Raw genomic sequence first — 17,476 nt, 5'->3', positions numbered from 1 at the left:
AAGCTTCAAATATTATTTGGGAAAATGCTAGCTTCTGGGTCAGCACCACTGAACAAACAGCAGCCATTTCTCTGGCCTGTTTTTCTTTAAGAGTCGCCAGATACGGGTAGGATTGCACTGTTAGTGTCATTTAACCAATCTCAGGTCAGACTTTTTCAAAGAATATTTTGATAGGTATTTTATTTTAGAGTACAGACTAACACGTCTGCAATAAATTCAGATTTTAAATAGTGTAATCTTTTTAATTTAAAAAAGCAATTCTCAAACAAAAATAACCAGGTATTTTAAAACCACTGTTATTATCCTTCCTAAGGGGCTCTAGGCATAGTTTCAGATGCTGCAGGGCAGGGTGGAGAATGTATGGCCCTCCAAATACTGTTGGATTACAACTCCCATTGGTCAGTCAGCATAGCCCATATTCAGGGATAATAGGAGCTGTAATCCAACAACATATGGAGGGCTACAAGCTCCCCATTCATGCTGTAATAGGAGCTTCAGCCAGAGATAAAGACAGGGGGAAAGTACATGGCAGGGGGGAGGAGGAGAAGTGACCAAGCAGAGTTAGGGCATGTGAGAGGATTTCCTGGAGAACGCACTTGAGCACCTGAACCAAGCAGAATTGAATTTTCTGTGCATCAACTGGTACACAGGGAGCTGGATCCTGCTTTTTGCAGGTTTCAGGTGTGCAGGCAGCTGATCCAGCCACGTCTCTACCTGCTCCACACCTGGTATCAGAGGTGACATGGCTGCAGATTTGGGGAAATGGCCTGGGGGTAAAACTTTGGCCAGAACAAAAATTCCCTACTCCTGGTGTATGGAGTACTGACATGGACAGTACTGGTGAGCTGCAGGGCAACTGGGAACACAAGTCTCAGCACCAGACACCAAAATCCCAAAGCAGAAGAATCATAAAGCAGTTAGTTTCATTAAATAGTTTCCCATTTAAAAAGATAGATTTTAGAATGTGTTGTTTTAATGAGCCCCCATGCAGTTACAGAAAAAAGCCAGCGCCTAGTGAGTATTTTTGGATAAACACCTTTCCAAGCTGCGTCCACAGAAAACTTACTCTTTTTATCTGAAGAACTACTGAAGTCTATGCCACCAAGACCTTCATTAACTGTAGTAGCAGGTGCTGTAGCCGTCCCTAGAGTCAAACCGAAAGCATTCTGTCCGAGCCCTGCAAGTAATCCATCAACTGTATCAGAGACTTCTTATTGCCATGCATCAGTATTGAAAATAGTCTGAATATAACATTTTTGAAGCAATATATCCTCAATGAACTGCCAGTAGTGAAAATCAAAGGCATGTTATGTTTACATTCACCAGCTAGAACCCGTATGTAGATGTGGGAAAAACAAGACTTGTAGTATGTGTAGACAACCAAAATTTGTGCTCATCATCAACCCTGCCCTCCAGCCAAAAATGGTAGGGATAAGGCTGTGAGCTTCAGATATCTTCCGAGAAACATCAGTACCCAACTATGTGGGTGTTATTCCAAGCTCTAAGGTGGGCAGAGGTTCATCCTTGATTCACTGATCTCAGAAACTCTCAGAAAGCAACATGACTACTGAGAACTCTCTGTTGACCTTGAGCCCCAAAGTATTTCTAATTTTCAGATAGGAACACAGCAAGTGATGCTGTTCATTTATTAGTTGTTAATGCAGATGACCACAAACCCAAGCACTTCAAAATAAAGGACCAGGAACAATTACTTAGTTCTAGCACGACAGGATTAGCAAAACACACAGTATCTCAACAGTCTTGATAAGATGCACATCTTGGACAAATCTGAGGAGGTAGGTGCACATAAAAGGCTTGTCACCTGTAGCAGCTGAGCTTGCATTTGCGAAGAGTGTCCCTCCTAAACCAGCTAAGGCTCCTCCAAGAGAAAGTCCTGTGGATACTGTTGTGGTTGGAGCAGCTGTGCCTCCCAAGTTCAGCGTAAAGCCAGTGGACCCTGAATATTAAGCAGAGGTGTAAGCTGAAGACATGCATGCTGATTTTTCTTCATAATAACAGCTATATTATTACCTGCTAAATAAACAACTCTTTATTGGAATTCAGCTGTGGGCAATATGGCAGAAACTTACACAAATTCTATCTGCTGTTACCGCCGTCATCATTTATTTGCATGGGTTAAGCACTTGCACTAAATCATCCCAAGGACTTGGGGCAACAGACATCCTTTTAAAGGAAAGCAAATTTTGAAAAGTATCTGTGGCCATGCAGATGTTGCTCAACTCTAACTCTAGCCAGCATGGCCAAGGGTTAGGAATGATACATGCTGTAGTCTAGCAATATTTAGAAGGCTACAGATCCCCCAAACCGATCTCACAACATACATTCTGAGGCAAGTATTCCTTATGCATACCACTCCAATCTTGCATCACTGTGCAGTTAAAGGGATTTTGATGACAGAGTTTCTTGGCACTTTTCTCCTCTTATCAGACGTAGGACGCTTCTTTTAGCATCCTCCATACTGACTTCCCTATAATGTACCATGTTCTCAAGTTAATTCAGTGTACCAAACTAAACTAATACCATTATGTGAATGTTTAATTATCTTTATCAGAACTGCACTGATTCACCTGGGTATTTTTAAGGAACAATTACAATTATGCATTTGTGAACAATGGAAATTTGATTAAAACACAAAACAATATGTGTATATAACCTGTTGCTGGAGCAGATGCAAGAGCAGAAGAAAGTGAGAGGCCAGAGGTGGCAGAAGAGATAGGCAACGCAAATGGTGTGGCTGATCCTGCAGGTTTGCTGAATCCTAGACTAAGTCCTGTGGTACTTGCAGAAGTAGAAGCAGGTGTGCCTGTAAAAGAACAATAAAATGTCATTCTTGTTTTGATGCCACATAAACTGGGTATGTTCAGTAAAATTAAGAATTCTAAATTTATTACTCTAGATGTGTATATAGCCAGTGAAAAGTGAGCAAAGCCACATTAATTTTTCCAATCACTGTTCCATTAGACTCAAAGCAGCGAAACACATTTAACAACATGTACTAGCAGTAAGAGATAGCCAAGCTTCCCATATTTTGAATGCTTCTGAAATTCTTTTAAAAATATATCCAATAATATATGCACTGCTTCTCAACACTGTTGTCCCCTGCTCCCAGGGGATACTATGACAAAATCACCACCACCACTGGGGAAGGTCAACCCTGGGCACCTACAAGTTTCATGTTTTTAATATGTATCACCTGAAACAAAGTTTCTGGTTCATCTCAGAGCACTGGAGAACCTAGAATATAATGGGTCCAAGCTATTCACTGCTTTATAGGACAACCATCAGACCAAGGATAGTAGCCAGAAACTGTAGACAGATCAAGTGGACAATAAGCAACACAATATACTCTTTGGGCCATTCCGGTCCAAACACAGGCAGAAAAATTTGGCACCAGCTATCACTTCCCAACTTCAATAGTGGCCCTATTTAGAGTGCTTTACTGTAGTCCAACTCAGAGATCACCATGCGTAAGTGACAGTCCTTTTAACTAAGGAGCGACTGGGTGAAGAATCAGATGCACCTGATAAAAAGTATACTTCTGACTACTTCTACAACCTGGATACCTGGAAGCAGGGCCCAGTCCAGGATCGCACCCAACCTGCATCAGGCATGGAATCACAAGCAATACATGCTAGCTCAATTCTAACTCATATCAATGGTACGCCTTTAACAGATATACAGAGTGTGGAAGCAGAATTGCTGACGGCTATGGACTGTGGCTGTGGCCTGAATACGGGCACCTTTGAGAAAAATGGGAGGAAGAGGCAGACTTGATAAAAATAACATGAAGAAAATGAAGAAAACAGGGAAATAAATAGAAAGATAACGGGAAAATATCACATAGGCAGGTTATAGAAATTGAATAGCACATATCATAACAACACATGGATAGCTGAGAGAGAGAAGTGAAGGAAGATGGCGCCTGAAGCAAGTCTCCTGTGAGCCTCAGCAGAGTGAGTAGGAGCTTTTAAAGAAATAATACAGATAAAGACATACTCCCGGAAAACATGCTTATATCCCAGCCAGATAAGGACTCCGGAGTCATTTTAAAATCATCCTCCCTTCCTTTGAGGCTCTCCTAAAGCCCCTTTGAAATCCCGCTGAAGCCACCCAAAACTCCTTGAGGCTATCTAAAACTATTTGAGGCTAATTATAATGCTCCGATTCCCCTTCAAACAAAGCCCTCAAATACACAGACGGACGGGACAAAGTAATCCAAAGCTAGTTCCAGGGATGGTACTCACAAGACAAGAGTTATAAAGAACTGGGAATGATGCCAGTCTCGCTGTTCAGTTCTCCAGCACCTCGAAGGAGACAGAGGAAGATTACCCATTATTTTCTTCCAAAGGAAGCGAGTAAGAGGGACCCTTACGAGTTAATTTTAGATGAGGCTATTCCTCTGCCTTCCACTGTGCTGGATTGGTCAATTCAGCTTAAAGAGCCCCAACAAGATTCCAAGAATACAAACTACTCAATAAGCCTGGCCCAAGAACTCACCCTAGCAGAGAATGCCTCTAAGGCAAATATAATTGATACAACATTACAAAGGTTATCTCTTGAACCTGAAAAACCCTCAAAGCCACCAGCTTACCTCTATAGGTATCCAAACAGACGAGAGAGGTGGCTACCTGCAGGATCAGGTCCATCTGATATGCACAGACCTATACAACATAAAAAATTCTTAACGATAACAAATGGGCTACTTCTGACCCTAGTGGAAAATTCTACACCTCAAGAAAGAGTCACAGAGCTTAAAACAAATAATCGCCCCGGATCAGATGCTATAAACCATGCACCAATCATCAAAAAATCACAAATACAAAAACCTGAATCTAAGAAGAAGAAAAGCAAAAACATCAAAACTCTGAGGAAGTCAAGGATTACCCACCATGTCTGTAAAAAACAGTGGCAGAAACTTTATAACCTAATTTCATCCTCTTCCACACCTGGCTCAAACAAACCCACCTCACAGGGCAGTAAAGAGAGACACAAAGTAGGTACAACCAAGGCAAAGCCCAGGCCTTTATGCGAGAAAGAATCCCCGAACCAGAACACTGAAACAAATGTAATAACGGAAGTATTTTCTCAAAGCCCTAGAAGGGTACCAACTGGCATCATGGCAGAAGAGAGTCGGTGACCCCCAACAACGATGGGAATACACTACAGGACCGGCAAGCCCTGAGCCAAAAAAAAGGCTGGAGCCTGGTATTAATTCCCCAAAAACTTGTACTTGCCAACTACCCAAAATCGATGGGCTTCTGTTCAGGGACAGATCGCATAAAGCATCTCTTGAACATCCTAAACGATATACTTCCAGGTGTAGTAAAACCAACTGATATAGTTTCTATAGAGTATTTACATCATGATGGTCACTCGGTTCGAGCATTGATCACTTTTCAAGACCAAAACCTGGCCAACCTTATCTACAGAGCAAGAAATCTATTCATAAAGGAAAGGTTAGCACTACTAAGATTCTTCAAAAACAGGGCACCAAAAACCTCCCTCTTTGATGACAAGGGCGACAAGCCATTAGGAACCGAGGACCCCCAAAAAAATTTTTTTAACAAGAAAATAGACCCCCAAAGAGCCGGCAGGATCATCATAAACAAGAGTCACCAAAATCAAAAAGGAAAGGTACATCCTCACACGATTTCCAACACCTTATGAGCGACAGAAAGGACATCTTCTCTATAGAAGAAAATGCTCTAATAAACTGATTTTGGTCATTGCCACCCCCAGCCCAAGCTGAAATTTTGGAAAGACCAGAAACACTCAGAAATAGATTGGCTGAGATCTATAATCAAGGCCACTTGGGCAGATTTAGAGTCCTTTATAGAGTCTCTCAAATCCATCTATCCTGCTGCTCCGATTATCATCGAGGGAGATTTCAATGCATGCATGGGGATGCAAATGATAACAGCTTATACACCCATTATAACCAGTTTCTGGACTCTTGATACCCATTTAGATACAAACATGAGTTTGGCCAAACTGCGAGAGGCAGTGAAGGATAGGCGTGCCTGGCGTGCTCTGGTCCATGGGGTCACGAAGAGTCGGACACGACTGAACGACTGAACAACAACAACAACAACAAATGTTTAGCCCAGGCCGCAAAGAGGAGGAAGCTGCTGATATTAAATGGCAATAAAGAGGGGGATACACTCACTTCACAAAGTTTGGCAGTAGCGTCATAGACTATATTCTAATTTCACGATTTGCATATAAGTTTGTCACGGAGTTTCAAGTTCGATATAACAGTGAGAGTGACACCTACCCTTAATTCTGGTGCTTGCAGGCCCGCCCTTCGACAATTCCATCGTAAATCTGCAATATACTCCCAATACAAATCTTGGCATATCCGCTCCCAAAAGAATCAAATTGTCCCCCCTACTTAATGCAGACCTGACTCACCTCCTACAATCAGCTGAGTTAAAGAACATCTATACTGCCATCATCTTGGCTGATTCCGCTGCTGAGGCCTTGGAGCTTTTTAAGACACTGACTGAAAGGTTGAAACTACACCTAACAACCGTGATCCAAAACACTGCCACAAAGAGGGTAATGGTATTATCCAGCTGGTTTGACTCCGAGTGTAGACAGACAAAGAGGCATTTGAGGAGTTTATCGTAATTACAGGACCACTGGGGCGCCTCTCTTATTCACCGCGTACATCTTTCTTAGATGGAAGCACAAGTAACTAATAAAGGGAAAAGGACAAAAAGCCGAGAGAATCGCCTGGTACAGTTTAGTTAAGGCATCGTACGGCAATGATACATCCTGTTTTTGGCGTACCATATCAGGCTTACTGGACCAGGAGCATAACGGAACAACTTGCACCGTTGAACCTCGAGAATGGATGTGATATTTCCATTCATTTTATCATGACCAGGCTGCTCAGCATAATAATCCAGCTGTATCGTCAGAAGATCTGCCGGCCTGACCTCCAGTAGCCATGGCTGAGGTAGAAAACTTAATTGCACAGCTAAAATACAATAAAGCCCCAGGCATTGATTACCTCCCCCCCCCCCGAACTCTTGAAGTCCAATATTGAATGGTGGGCTCCTCTGCTGGTGGCAATATTCTCTCACATTGATTCATCTGGCTTACTCCCTGACAGCTGGGCCAGCGCAGTAATCAACCCAATATTCAAAAAGGGCCCTACATCGGACCTGGCTAGCTATAGACCTATTAGTCTTTTACCCATAGTTAGCAAACTATATGCTAAACACCTCTATAATAAACTAATCAACTGGATTGATGCTGAGGCTATCCTTGCGGAAGAGCAAGCAGGATTCAGGCAAGGCAGATCTACTATAGATCATTGCTTCATCCTAGCACACCTTATAGATAAGTACGCCAAGCGACCCCGTGGTGTATTGTATGCTGCCTTCATTGATTTGAAAGCTGTCTTTGACTCAATCTCCCGAGTAAGACTATGGGCTAAATTGAACACATCAAGCACAGACAAAAGATTATTATTTCTGATTTAACTGTCTCTATAAAGACACTGTGCTGAACGTATGTTGTTCTCTAAATGGCCATCTCATAGGAGCTGTACCAGTCAACAAGGGAGTTAAGCAAGGATGCATTCTAGTTCTGGCTCTATTCAACTTATGTATAAATGACATGGTCCAATGTCTAACATCTCCAGAGTTCCACGCCCCTAAACTGGCCGCAAAACCAATCTCTGTGTTTTTATATGCTGACGATGCGGTTCTCTTATTCCAAACAAAAATAGGCCTAAAAAGACTGATAGGAGAATTCTCAGTGTATTGTCGGAGAGAACAGTTGGCCGTAAACTATCAGAAAACCAAAGTCATGGTCTTCTCAAGAAAATATAGGCCCCACAGTTGGTGCATGGATAACCAGCCAATCAAACAGGTTAAAGCTTTCAAATATTTGGGCCTTATTTTTCAGTCTATGGGGTCATGGGATGCACACCAAAAATGGGCAAAAGAAAAAGCATCCTAAAGTGCTAAAACGTTGACCCATTTTTTCCACACAAAGGATGGTAAACATATACCATCAGCCATAGAAGTCTTTCAAGCTAAACCCCTAGCACAGCTAGTATATGGGGCCCAAATTTGGACTGGTAGCCACCTTAGCACTCTGGAATCTGTTCAATCAAAGTTGTTAAGGCAGATCTTTTCTGTCCCGCCACGCGTCCCAAACACAGCATTGCGACTGGAGGCAAGTCTCCCTTCAGTAGAAGTACGGACCTGGCAAAGAACTTTAAACTTCTGGCTTTGCCTAAACTCAACCCCCCCCCCCACCCCCGGTTTATTATCTCTAGTACTTCAAGACTCCCATAAAAGCGTATATCAAAAATTTCTCTCCTGTGGCCTATCCCCACAACACCTACTCATGATGGGCCCTACCAAAGCAAACAGTCTAATTGGCCAATGTTTAAAAGACATAGAGCATCAGAATGACCTGGCCACCGTAAATAAATTTTGCCCTTGGTATGCTCATTTTCCAGCTCCCCACTTCGATTCTCTTGCCCCATATCTGCATAAACTTATTATCCCAAAACACAGATGTGCCTTTACACTTGCAAGACTAGATGTTCTGCCATCTGCTGTACTTGAGGGTCAATTCCAAAAGATCTCACCTGAGAAAAGACTTTTCCCCTGTGGAGATGGTAGTATAGAATCAGTGGCACACGTCCTCTTGTCTTGTACCCTTTACAAAGACCTGAGGAATGAGATCATCACCCCACTTCTACTAACCATCCCAGGGCGCTCAACCATGGCCATAATGCACTTCCTTCTATCAGACAAAAATGACCAGAAAACAGCTAAGGTTGCTAGCTACATAGCCAGGGCAATTAGAGTAAGGGCCACTAACTGATTGATAATGCAGGATTTTAATACGTGCTTTTTATAATATTTTTTCTGTATATACTGTATCGTTTTATTGTTGCTATGGCCTTTGGCTAATGCGAATAAAGTTTATTTACATGGATGGCTGAGAGCTTTGGAGACTGGGGATCAGGAAGGCTAACAAGGCCATGGAAAGGAGATAGGGAGCTGAATGTTACATCTGGATTTGAACCAACCAAGTAAATATTGGAGTATATGTTCCTAATGTATCATTATCTACAGTTTTTACTTTCATATTTTTCTTCTTGACACTTTAGTCATCTTTGGGGTTTATCCAGCATTCCTAGTCTCTCATCGTCCAAATCCAGAACTTTTCATTTGGGCAGCTCTGAAAGTCACACCTCATTTAAAGAAAAAGCAAAGCTAGCTTTGAACATACAGGTATAGCACTTACCTAGTGTCAATGCTGTAGCCATGGTGGTTGCTGTTCCTGCGTAATAGTACAAAAAACCCTGAGTTTAATAAACCACACTTCTATTGCCAGTTGCCTTATAGATTTATCACTGACCCCAAATTAGTGACTTAAAATCCATTAACAGCAGATCAAAGAGACATTTATACACAAGTGGTGGGGTTGTAAGAAAGCCAGAGTATTGGGAGATGATATATTCAGAACTAAAAAAAGATGTTAAGGGTCTCATTTCCCAAGAAACCAGAGATGTTCTTATTGAGTATAGCAGATGGGGAAATACCCAAGAAAGTACTTAGTCTTTTTTCCTTGATGCAGAAACAGCGGCCAGAATAATTTATGCCCAAAGGTGGAAGGACAAAAATAGTCCCACAAAAATAGACTGGCATAATAAGCTAATAGAATATGCAGAGTAGCAATGTTGACTGCAAAGATAAGAAATCAAGATGAGTCAGATATAGAAGTGGGCATACTTTTGCAAATATTAAAAGAAATATAACAATCAGATAAACTTCCAAGTGGGGTTAGGTATATGAGCAGCAGATAAAATAAACGAGGGGAGGTAATTAAGGAGATGCAGCTTAACAAGGACTAAATAGGACACCACAGAGGGATGTGTGTGGAAGTCAGAGTGAGAGATAAACAATGACAATTGTATAACTAATATATTAAGATATGTAAAATGCATAAATATTTTTTTTTAAGAAACACATTATCAGCTCTCTAATAATACTATATAACCAGAAGGTGCTTTTAATAATGAAGATATAAATATTTTTGGCAAGGAGCAAAATTACTGAATATAATCTGAAATTTTTCATGCTTAGCTACTCCTGCATTTTGCCACTAATTCTCATCAAATCAATTATCAGTTCAAGGCTCACCTTTTTATTTTTCAATTGAACAAAATAAAGAAAAAAAAAGAAAAAAGGTATATTATATCACTATATATGCAAACAACTACAGTTCCATATATGCTTGTCTAGTATACAGGTATATAAAGGTACCGGTATATTAACCAAATGCATATATGGTTACTTATAACCTACTATATTTTTTTACACATTTCAAATTTCATTATACTTGTCTCATCTTAAGAGTGTAGAAATATAATATTTTACCTGTATTAGCCCCTCCCAATGTAAAACCAGTGGCAGGTTTTGAGCTAAAAAGTCCAGTTCCAAAGCCTACCGATGAAGCGGTTGTAGTTGCTGTAGCTGTCGAGCCCAATGTCCCAAAATTAAGCCCTCCAGTTGAGCTACATTACAAGACAAATAAATTAGTTAAAATTAACACACGTTCTTTTTTTTATTTCTTCATTGCAGTAGTTCTACAGAACAGTTTGAAAGTCAAAATGCCTCTTCCATTTTTCTCCCTTTAATATGAACGTAAATGCTACCAGCAGATATTTCACCCTCAAGTCAACCAAGATTCATGTTACCTTTTTGGGTTTTGTTGCTAACTGTCATTATTTTAACACAGACAAACACTTAAAACAACCAACTTGTAAAGTTTATTTGATGTTTTAACACCCTGAGTGTCAGACACAACGCAATCAGTGTGAAGAACATTGAGGAAAAAAGAACACAAAAACGTAGTGTGTTCAATGTGAAAGTGAGCTTAGCCTAAATCCCTTCCATCATTATCATCCTCTATGCTAATAGTGAAATCAGTTATCTTATGTACTGTACTTAAAACAGCACCATCGAAAACACAAGAGGCTAGTGGGCAGGCTAGTGGGAATCCTGACTGTTGGAGAAGTACAGGAAAATTTAAGAACAGAAGCTCAAGAGGATATAAAGAGAATAAAAACCAATACATAAATACCTCCTAAAGAGCTCAGTGAGGAATGAGGATGCTCAGTAACCACAGAATAGTGGCTGGCTGCTGCAGGGGGAGCAAGGGAGGTGAGGAAGCTGAGCAAGAACACTCTGCATTGCAACATTATGTACCTGCTTATTATTATTTAAATGGCAAGTGAATTTCCAGCACAAACAAGCATGGCCATGTCAGTTTGCATTTTTTGGTACAGAAAGTATTGGTCAGATGTGTAGAGATCTTTCCTATTCTAATTAATTCAAGAGGGTTCTGGAAGCTTCTCTGTGTGAAAGAAACAAGCATAGCCTAATATTAAGTTAGGCCAGCTTTATTAATCAAAGGCAAGGGCCTAAAGCCATAACTGAAGTGAATTTACTTTGAATCAACAATCCCATGGTTCATAACTCATGTACTCGTCTGTCTATACTAGAGGTGGGAAAACACTTTGATTCCATGGGCCAGATCTTTACCAGAATGGGCCTTTGGGTAAAAATTGCTGTTGCTTTAAAGGGACATGGGGAGGAGGGGAGAAACCTTCTCCCCTCGTCCCCATGTCCCTTTAAGGAAGCGGGGATGAGCCGCTGTGAAGGGAGAAGGGGCTTCCCCTCCAGCGCCCCCCTTCCTGTTTTTTAGAGGAGGAAAACCAGGAAAATATTTTTTCCTGGTTTTTCCCCTTTAAAAAACAAGTGCGTCTTGTGGTCCGGAGCGCCTTATGGACCGAAAAATGCGGTAATATTCTTCACAGGACGTACTTGTTTCTGCCCTAGATTCACCATCCCGGATGCACACTTACCCAGAAGCAAGTCCCACTGAGCTCAATGGGACTTAACCCAATGTGTGACTACAATTGCAGTCTTAGGTTTTGCTTTTGAGTTTAGCTATTATTTATTGTGGCTCTTTCTGAGACATCCAAAGTAACTTTGCCCTGCACGCTGGACATATTGTGGCAACTATTATATATGGGGGTTATTGGGTTGCTGTTTTTATTTTGATTATGTTTTTTGTGGTTTTGTATTTTGATTTTGTTCTGTGAACCGCCTAGAGATCTCTGGGTATAGAGCAGTATACAAATTCAATAAATAATAATAATAATAATAATAATCTTTTATCGCTGAAATTCTAGTTGAGCTGGTTTTTTTTTTGGTTTTTTTTAAGTACTTCACTTCGGCTGCTGTTCACAGCACACTTTAAAATAAATCCCAGCGCGGACTCTGGAAGACCCAGGCTAAAATCCCAGCTTCAGCCACGACGCTGGGGATGGGAGATATTTTCACCGCATAGCCTACCTCACAGGGTTGGGGGGGGGGGGGGAGAGAGCCACGTGCGCAGCCTCGAGCAACTTGGGCGCTCGTGTTCTACGTAAGAAGCAGTGACGACGAGGATAATATTGGCAGCGAGGCTATGCCCTCAACCGAGCCCTACCGGCCAAGTCTACTCCCCGCTCCGCCCGAGGTGCCTCCAAACTTGCCCCCGCTTACCTCGGGGTGGCTCCAAACGAGAAGCCCCCTCCGCCGCCGCCTCCAGTACCAGCAGCAGCTGCGGTAGCCGAAGGCAGAGTCCCGGCTCCGAAGGAGAAGCCCGCCGACATGGCGGCGGCGAGGGGGAAAAGGAGACCCCCCCCCCGCTTCCCAAGCGCGGGATGTGGGGTCGTTATGGCCGGAGCTCTCTGAACTGCAGCCGCCCTGTCAGTTTCCCCCTCAGGACTAGGCTGCGGCTCTTCGCAGTTCTCCCCGGCGGGAAAAGTTCAAACGGCGGCAAGATTCGGGAGCTCGAATTACGCCACCGGCGGCGCCGCAAATAAACGTCGGAGGGAAATTCCGTCGCACGTTCTTTTTCCTTTGCGCATGCGCGCAGCCGCACGGCACCATGGGATCGTAGAGGACACTCTTTCTCTCTCCCTCCTCCCACAACTTTCGATAATCCTAGTGGACCGCAAAGATAAAGAAAAAGTGTAGACTGCCTTTCCCCCCCTTAGGATAGGAAGCTTCCGGGGTTCGCGTTATAAACCGGCTCTTGAGCGGAAGTGAGAGAACTCTGCCCATATAAATTGGTAAAGTCCGTGTTTGGCCACCTCATGAGAAGAGAAGACTCCCTGGAAAAGACCCTGATGTTGGGAAAGATGGAGGGCACAAGGAGAAGGGGACGACAGAGGATGAGAAGGTTGGACAGTGTTCTCGAAGCGACTGGCATGAGTTTGGCCAAACTGCGAGAGGCAGTGAAGGATAGGCGTGCCTGGCGTGCTCTGGTCCATGGGGTCACGAAGAGTCGGACACGACTGAACGACTGAACAACAACAACAGTTGGGCAGCAGCGCGTCCTCCGCAACAGGTAGCAGGAGAGCATTTATGTTCTGGGAAGCCAGGACCTATTTCGGAGTGCGGTGGGCATTAAGGCATTTTTGAACATTAAAAAAAAAAGTCTCCCTAACCATGCGACTTCAAATGTAGACTATGCATATAACAAATGCATTCGCACGTTTTTTCGCTGGCGGGAGGCGAGGCGCGCGCGTGTCTTTCAGAGGCAGCGCGTGGCGAGGGCAAGATTGCGGACGGGCCAGGCTCTGTCTCTAAGAAGCACAAAAAAAAGAAAGAACAGAAATCTCTGCGAGATGAAGATGTTGCTGATATACAGTATTCTGAAGAATTTCTTATCAAGCCTGAATCCAGAGTGGCTCAACTGGACACATCACAATGGCCTTTACTTCTCAAGAACTTTGACAAGCTGAATGTGATAACAGCACACTATACACCCCTTCCTTCTGGTTGTAATCCCTTAAAAAGAGAGGTTGGCGAGTATGTAAGGATGGGCTTTATCAATCTGGACAAACCACCTAATCCTTCTTCCCACGAAGTGGTGGCCTGGATCTGCTGCATCCTATGTGTTGAGAAGGCAGGGCATAGTGGCACATTGGACCCCAAAGTGACTGGGTTGTATGCATTGAGCGAGCAACACGCTTGGTCAAGTCTCAACAGAGTGCAGGCAAAGAGTATGTGGGAATCGTTCGGCTGCACAATGCAATCGAGAGTGAGGTTCAGCTGTCAAGGGCAATAGAAACACTGACTAGTGCCCTCTTCCAGCAGCCCCCACTCATTGCTGCAGTGAAGAGGCAGCTGAGAGTCCGAGCAATATGAAAGCAAATTGGTAGAATATGACTCAGAAAGAAGATTGGGTATCTTCTGGGTGAGCTGTAAAGCTGGGACCTACATCCGGACACTGTGCGTGCAACTGGGCTTGTTTCTGGGAGTTGGAGGTCAGATGCAGGAGCTCCGGCGGGTGCGATCTGGGGTCATGGGAGAGAAGGACCACATGTTGACTATGCATGATGTGCTGGATGCCCAATGGCAATATGACAACAACAAGGACGAGACGTACCTCAGGAGGGTGATCTTCTACCTGGAGAAGCTGCTAACATCCCACAAGTGACTGGTTATGAAGGACAGTGCGGTGAACGCCATTTGCTATGGTGCAAAGATCATGCTACCTGGCCTGCTGCGGTATGAAGATGGCATTGAACTCAATCAGGAAATAGTGGTTGTCACCACGAAAGGAGAGGCCATCTGCACAGCCATTGCCTTGATGACAACTGCAGTGATCTCTACTTGCAACCATGGAGTTGTGGCAAAAATCAAGCGTGTGATCATGGAAAGAGACATGTACCCTCCCAAGTGGGGACTTGGCCCAAAAGCTTCTCAGAAGATGATGATCAAGCAAGGCCTGTTGGACGCACACAACAAGCCCAATGAGAAAACTTCCCAGGCCTGGAAGACGGATTATGTGGATTATAATAGGGTTGCTGGAAAGGAAAAGGTAAAAGAGGAAGTCGCCCAAGAGGAGCCAGAAAAGCCACCAAAGCGGAAGCAGGAGATTGAAAGTGATGGGGAACCCAGTGCAGCAGCCTCCTCTCCCCCAGCCTCTCCAGAGCTGCAAGCAGAAAGCAAAGAAAGCAAAGAAGAAAAAGAAAGAGAAGAGGAAGTCAGAGCTTTCTGAGAGTGGCAGGGAGCTAAGCGAAATCGGCAGTAACACAAGTGTGAAGAAGAAAAAGAAACAAGAAGAAACTGAGAGCTCAGAGTAACCAGCAAGAACCATCCAGAGCAGGCAGCCTGGATCATTGAGCAGAGACTTTTATTTGGTTTAAGTTCATTGTATTTCCTATTATTTTGTTGTTAACGTTCCAATAAAAGTTGTTGAATTCTCATTATGAGGTTTATTCCAATTCTACTGGTATTGTTATGTCAACACATTTTGTCTATATACACTATAAATTTTTCCCATTCTTTTTGAAATGTCTCGTCGCCCTGTTGTCAGATACTCCCTGATAATTTAGCTATTTCAGCATATTCCATTACTTCCTGTTGCCAATCTTCCACTGTTGGCATTTCTTGTTGCTTCCAAACCTTCAACCTAGTGCCCTCCAGATATTGTTGGACTGCAACTTCCATCAGTTGCAGCCAGCATAATCAATGGTCAGGGACAATGGGAGTTGTAGTCCTAAACCTCTGGAGGGCACCAGGTTGGGGGAAAGAAAGACTGGTTTGTTTATTTCGTTATTCTTATATTTACATATATGGTTCTCCCACTCCACATTTTATCCTCGTAACAATCCTGAGGAGTAGGTTTGGCTGAGAGACAATGGGTGGGCGGGCAAAGAGCACCCCGTGAACTTAGTAGTCCTGTGTGGGATTTGAACCTTGGTCTCCCAGGTCCTAGTTCACCAGCTCTAACCACTACACCACACTCAATAAACAGGAAAACATTTTATCTTTCACACTTCTTGCCCACTGGCGGGTTGAGGAAATTTCTTCAAAATGGCTTTCAAAAGAAAGGATGGAGACAGGCAGGTGATCCAGCTGCTTGTTCCTCGTCATACTGTACTTTAAATTGCTTAGCCTCCTGCTTTATGTAGTTGTGTTTCCGTGGCAAGATAAGATTCTAATGCTTAAACTAGATGACAGAGCTGTGGCTGCAGGGAGATAACTTCCCTTTTCCCTGCCATAAATAAATTTGCTCAACTGGAAGCTGCTCTGGAACAACAGATGTGAGGGGGAGGGAAGACTCTGGCTTCTGCCAGTGGTCAGAGGAACAAAAGCCACTGTGTTGTTGTTTTGTACTCCTGGGTAAACTGCCTTGGAGATAATTTGATTAAAAGTTGCATCATAAATCTTTGAACTAAAGACATAAAATGTCTCTCAAAGCAATCTAAAACCTAATTTTATATTCATATCTCTTCCCCACCACCAGATGTTGCACAATATGGTTAAAAGTGTAGCATGCACTTAAAGCACAGCACCACTTTAAAAGTCCTGGGTCCCCGTCCCCCCAAGAATCCTGGGAACTGTAGTTTGTTAGAGGTGCTGATAATTAGGGCTGCCATATGTCCGGAATTTCCCATACATACCCGGGATTCATCCATCGAAAATAGCGTCTGGATGGAATTTTCAAAAAAAGGTGAAAACCCGGGGATATGGCAGCTCAACAACTTTGCCAAAAAAACAACTCAACAACTTTTGTATCTGGCTTTTCACTTTTTGAAATATGGCAACCCTATGATAATTGATAAGAAAACCCTATACCTTTCACAGAGTGATCTCAGCAGGCTGAACCACATCTAACTCATCTCACGCTGTCTGTATAGTCTTGGGACTGTATTCTAGAACTGCACGTCAAAGGCATATATCCCACAGCTTAGCAAATTGGTCAGGTGACTGGACTTTCTTAGAACAATTCTATAATTATTATCAGGAATAAAGAAATAAGCTCTGAAGACTCTTACAAGCTGCCTTGGTAGATGCTGCATCTGGATATAATAAATCTTACCCCCATGTCCTGATCTGACATAGCAAGGTAAAAAAGGTAAAGGACCCCTGGACAGTTACCGGTAAGTCCAGCCAAAGGTGACTTTGGGGTGCACCACTCATCTTGCATCAGGAATACTGTGACAGAAGCCAGAGTGCACAGAAGCACCATATATCTTCCTGCCGCAGCAGTTCCTATTTATCTACTTGCACTGGTGTGCTTTCAAACTGCTAGGTTGGCAGAAGCTGGGACAGAGCAACGGGAGCTCACCCCGTCATGCGGATTCATACTGCCAACCTTTCGATCAGCAAGCCCAAGAGGCTCTTTGGTTTAGACCACAGTCCCACTCGCTCCTTATCCCCCCCCCTTTTTTAACTTTATCTCTGACATAGCACCTCTGGTCCTTAGTATGCAATTAAGCTTTTTACCTGCCTGCATTGTTGGTTTTGGGGCCACCCCTCCAGAGAAGCCCCAGATTACAAAAGTCATTCTTCCTTGACATAGCTGCTAGTGTGACTCTTTTCTAAAAGTAGTTTCATCTGTGTAAACGCAA

General features: G+C 43.1%; 1 protein-coding gene and 1 pseudogene across 3 annotated transcripts in view; one reads left to right on the top strand and one right to left on the bottom strand.

Annotated features, from left to right (window-relative positions):
- NUP58 (nucleoporin 58) overlaps positions 1–17,456 on the bottom strand; it is a 35,409-nt gene extending 17,953 nt beyond the window's left edge. The window contains exons 1-6 of one of the 3 annotated variants that reach the window (XM_033146353.1): positions 17,352–17,456; positions 10,434–10,570; positions 9,298–9,333; positions 2,675–2,824; positions 1,823–1,957; positions 1,067–1,177 (exon numbers count right to left, since the gene is read on the bottom strand). In XM_033146353.1, coding sequence (XP_033002244.1) covers positions 1,067–1,177; positions 1,823–1,957; positions 2,675–2,824; positions 9,298–9,333; positions 10,434–10,570; positions 17,352–17,425 — 643 coding nt within the window. In that variant the 5' untranslated portion in view covers positions 17,426–17,456. Of the gene's footprint in view, positions 1–1,066; positions 1,178–1,822; positions 1,958–2,674; positions 2,825–9,297; positions 9,334–10,433; positions 10,571–12,608; positions 12,971–17,351 lie in introns of those variants that run through there. The other 2 variants (XM_033146354.1, XM_033146352.1) reach the window with 2 other exon arrangements.
- Positions 13,579–15,229, top strand: LOC117045357 (annotated as a pseudogene).
- Positions 17,457–17,476: the final 20 nt, after the last annotated feature.

Source organism: Lacerta agilis, chromosome 4 (assembly GCF_009819535.1).
Source record: "Lacerta agilis isolate rLacAgi1 chromosome 4, rLacAgi1.pri, whole genome shotgun sequence".
In the NCBI taxonomy this organism is placed as follows: domain Eukaryota; kingdom Metazoa; phylum Chordata; class Lepidosauria; order Squamata; family Lacertidae; genus Lacerta; species Lacerta agilis.
Note: the sequence above shows the minus strand (reverse complement) of the source record. Positions and strands in the feature narration are given on the sequence as shown.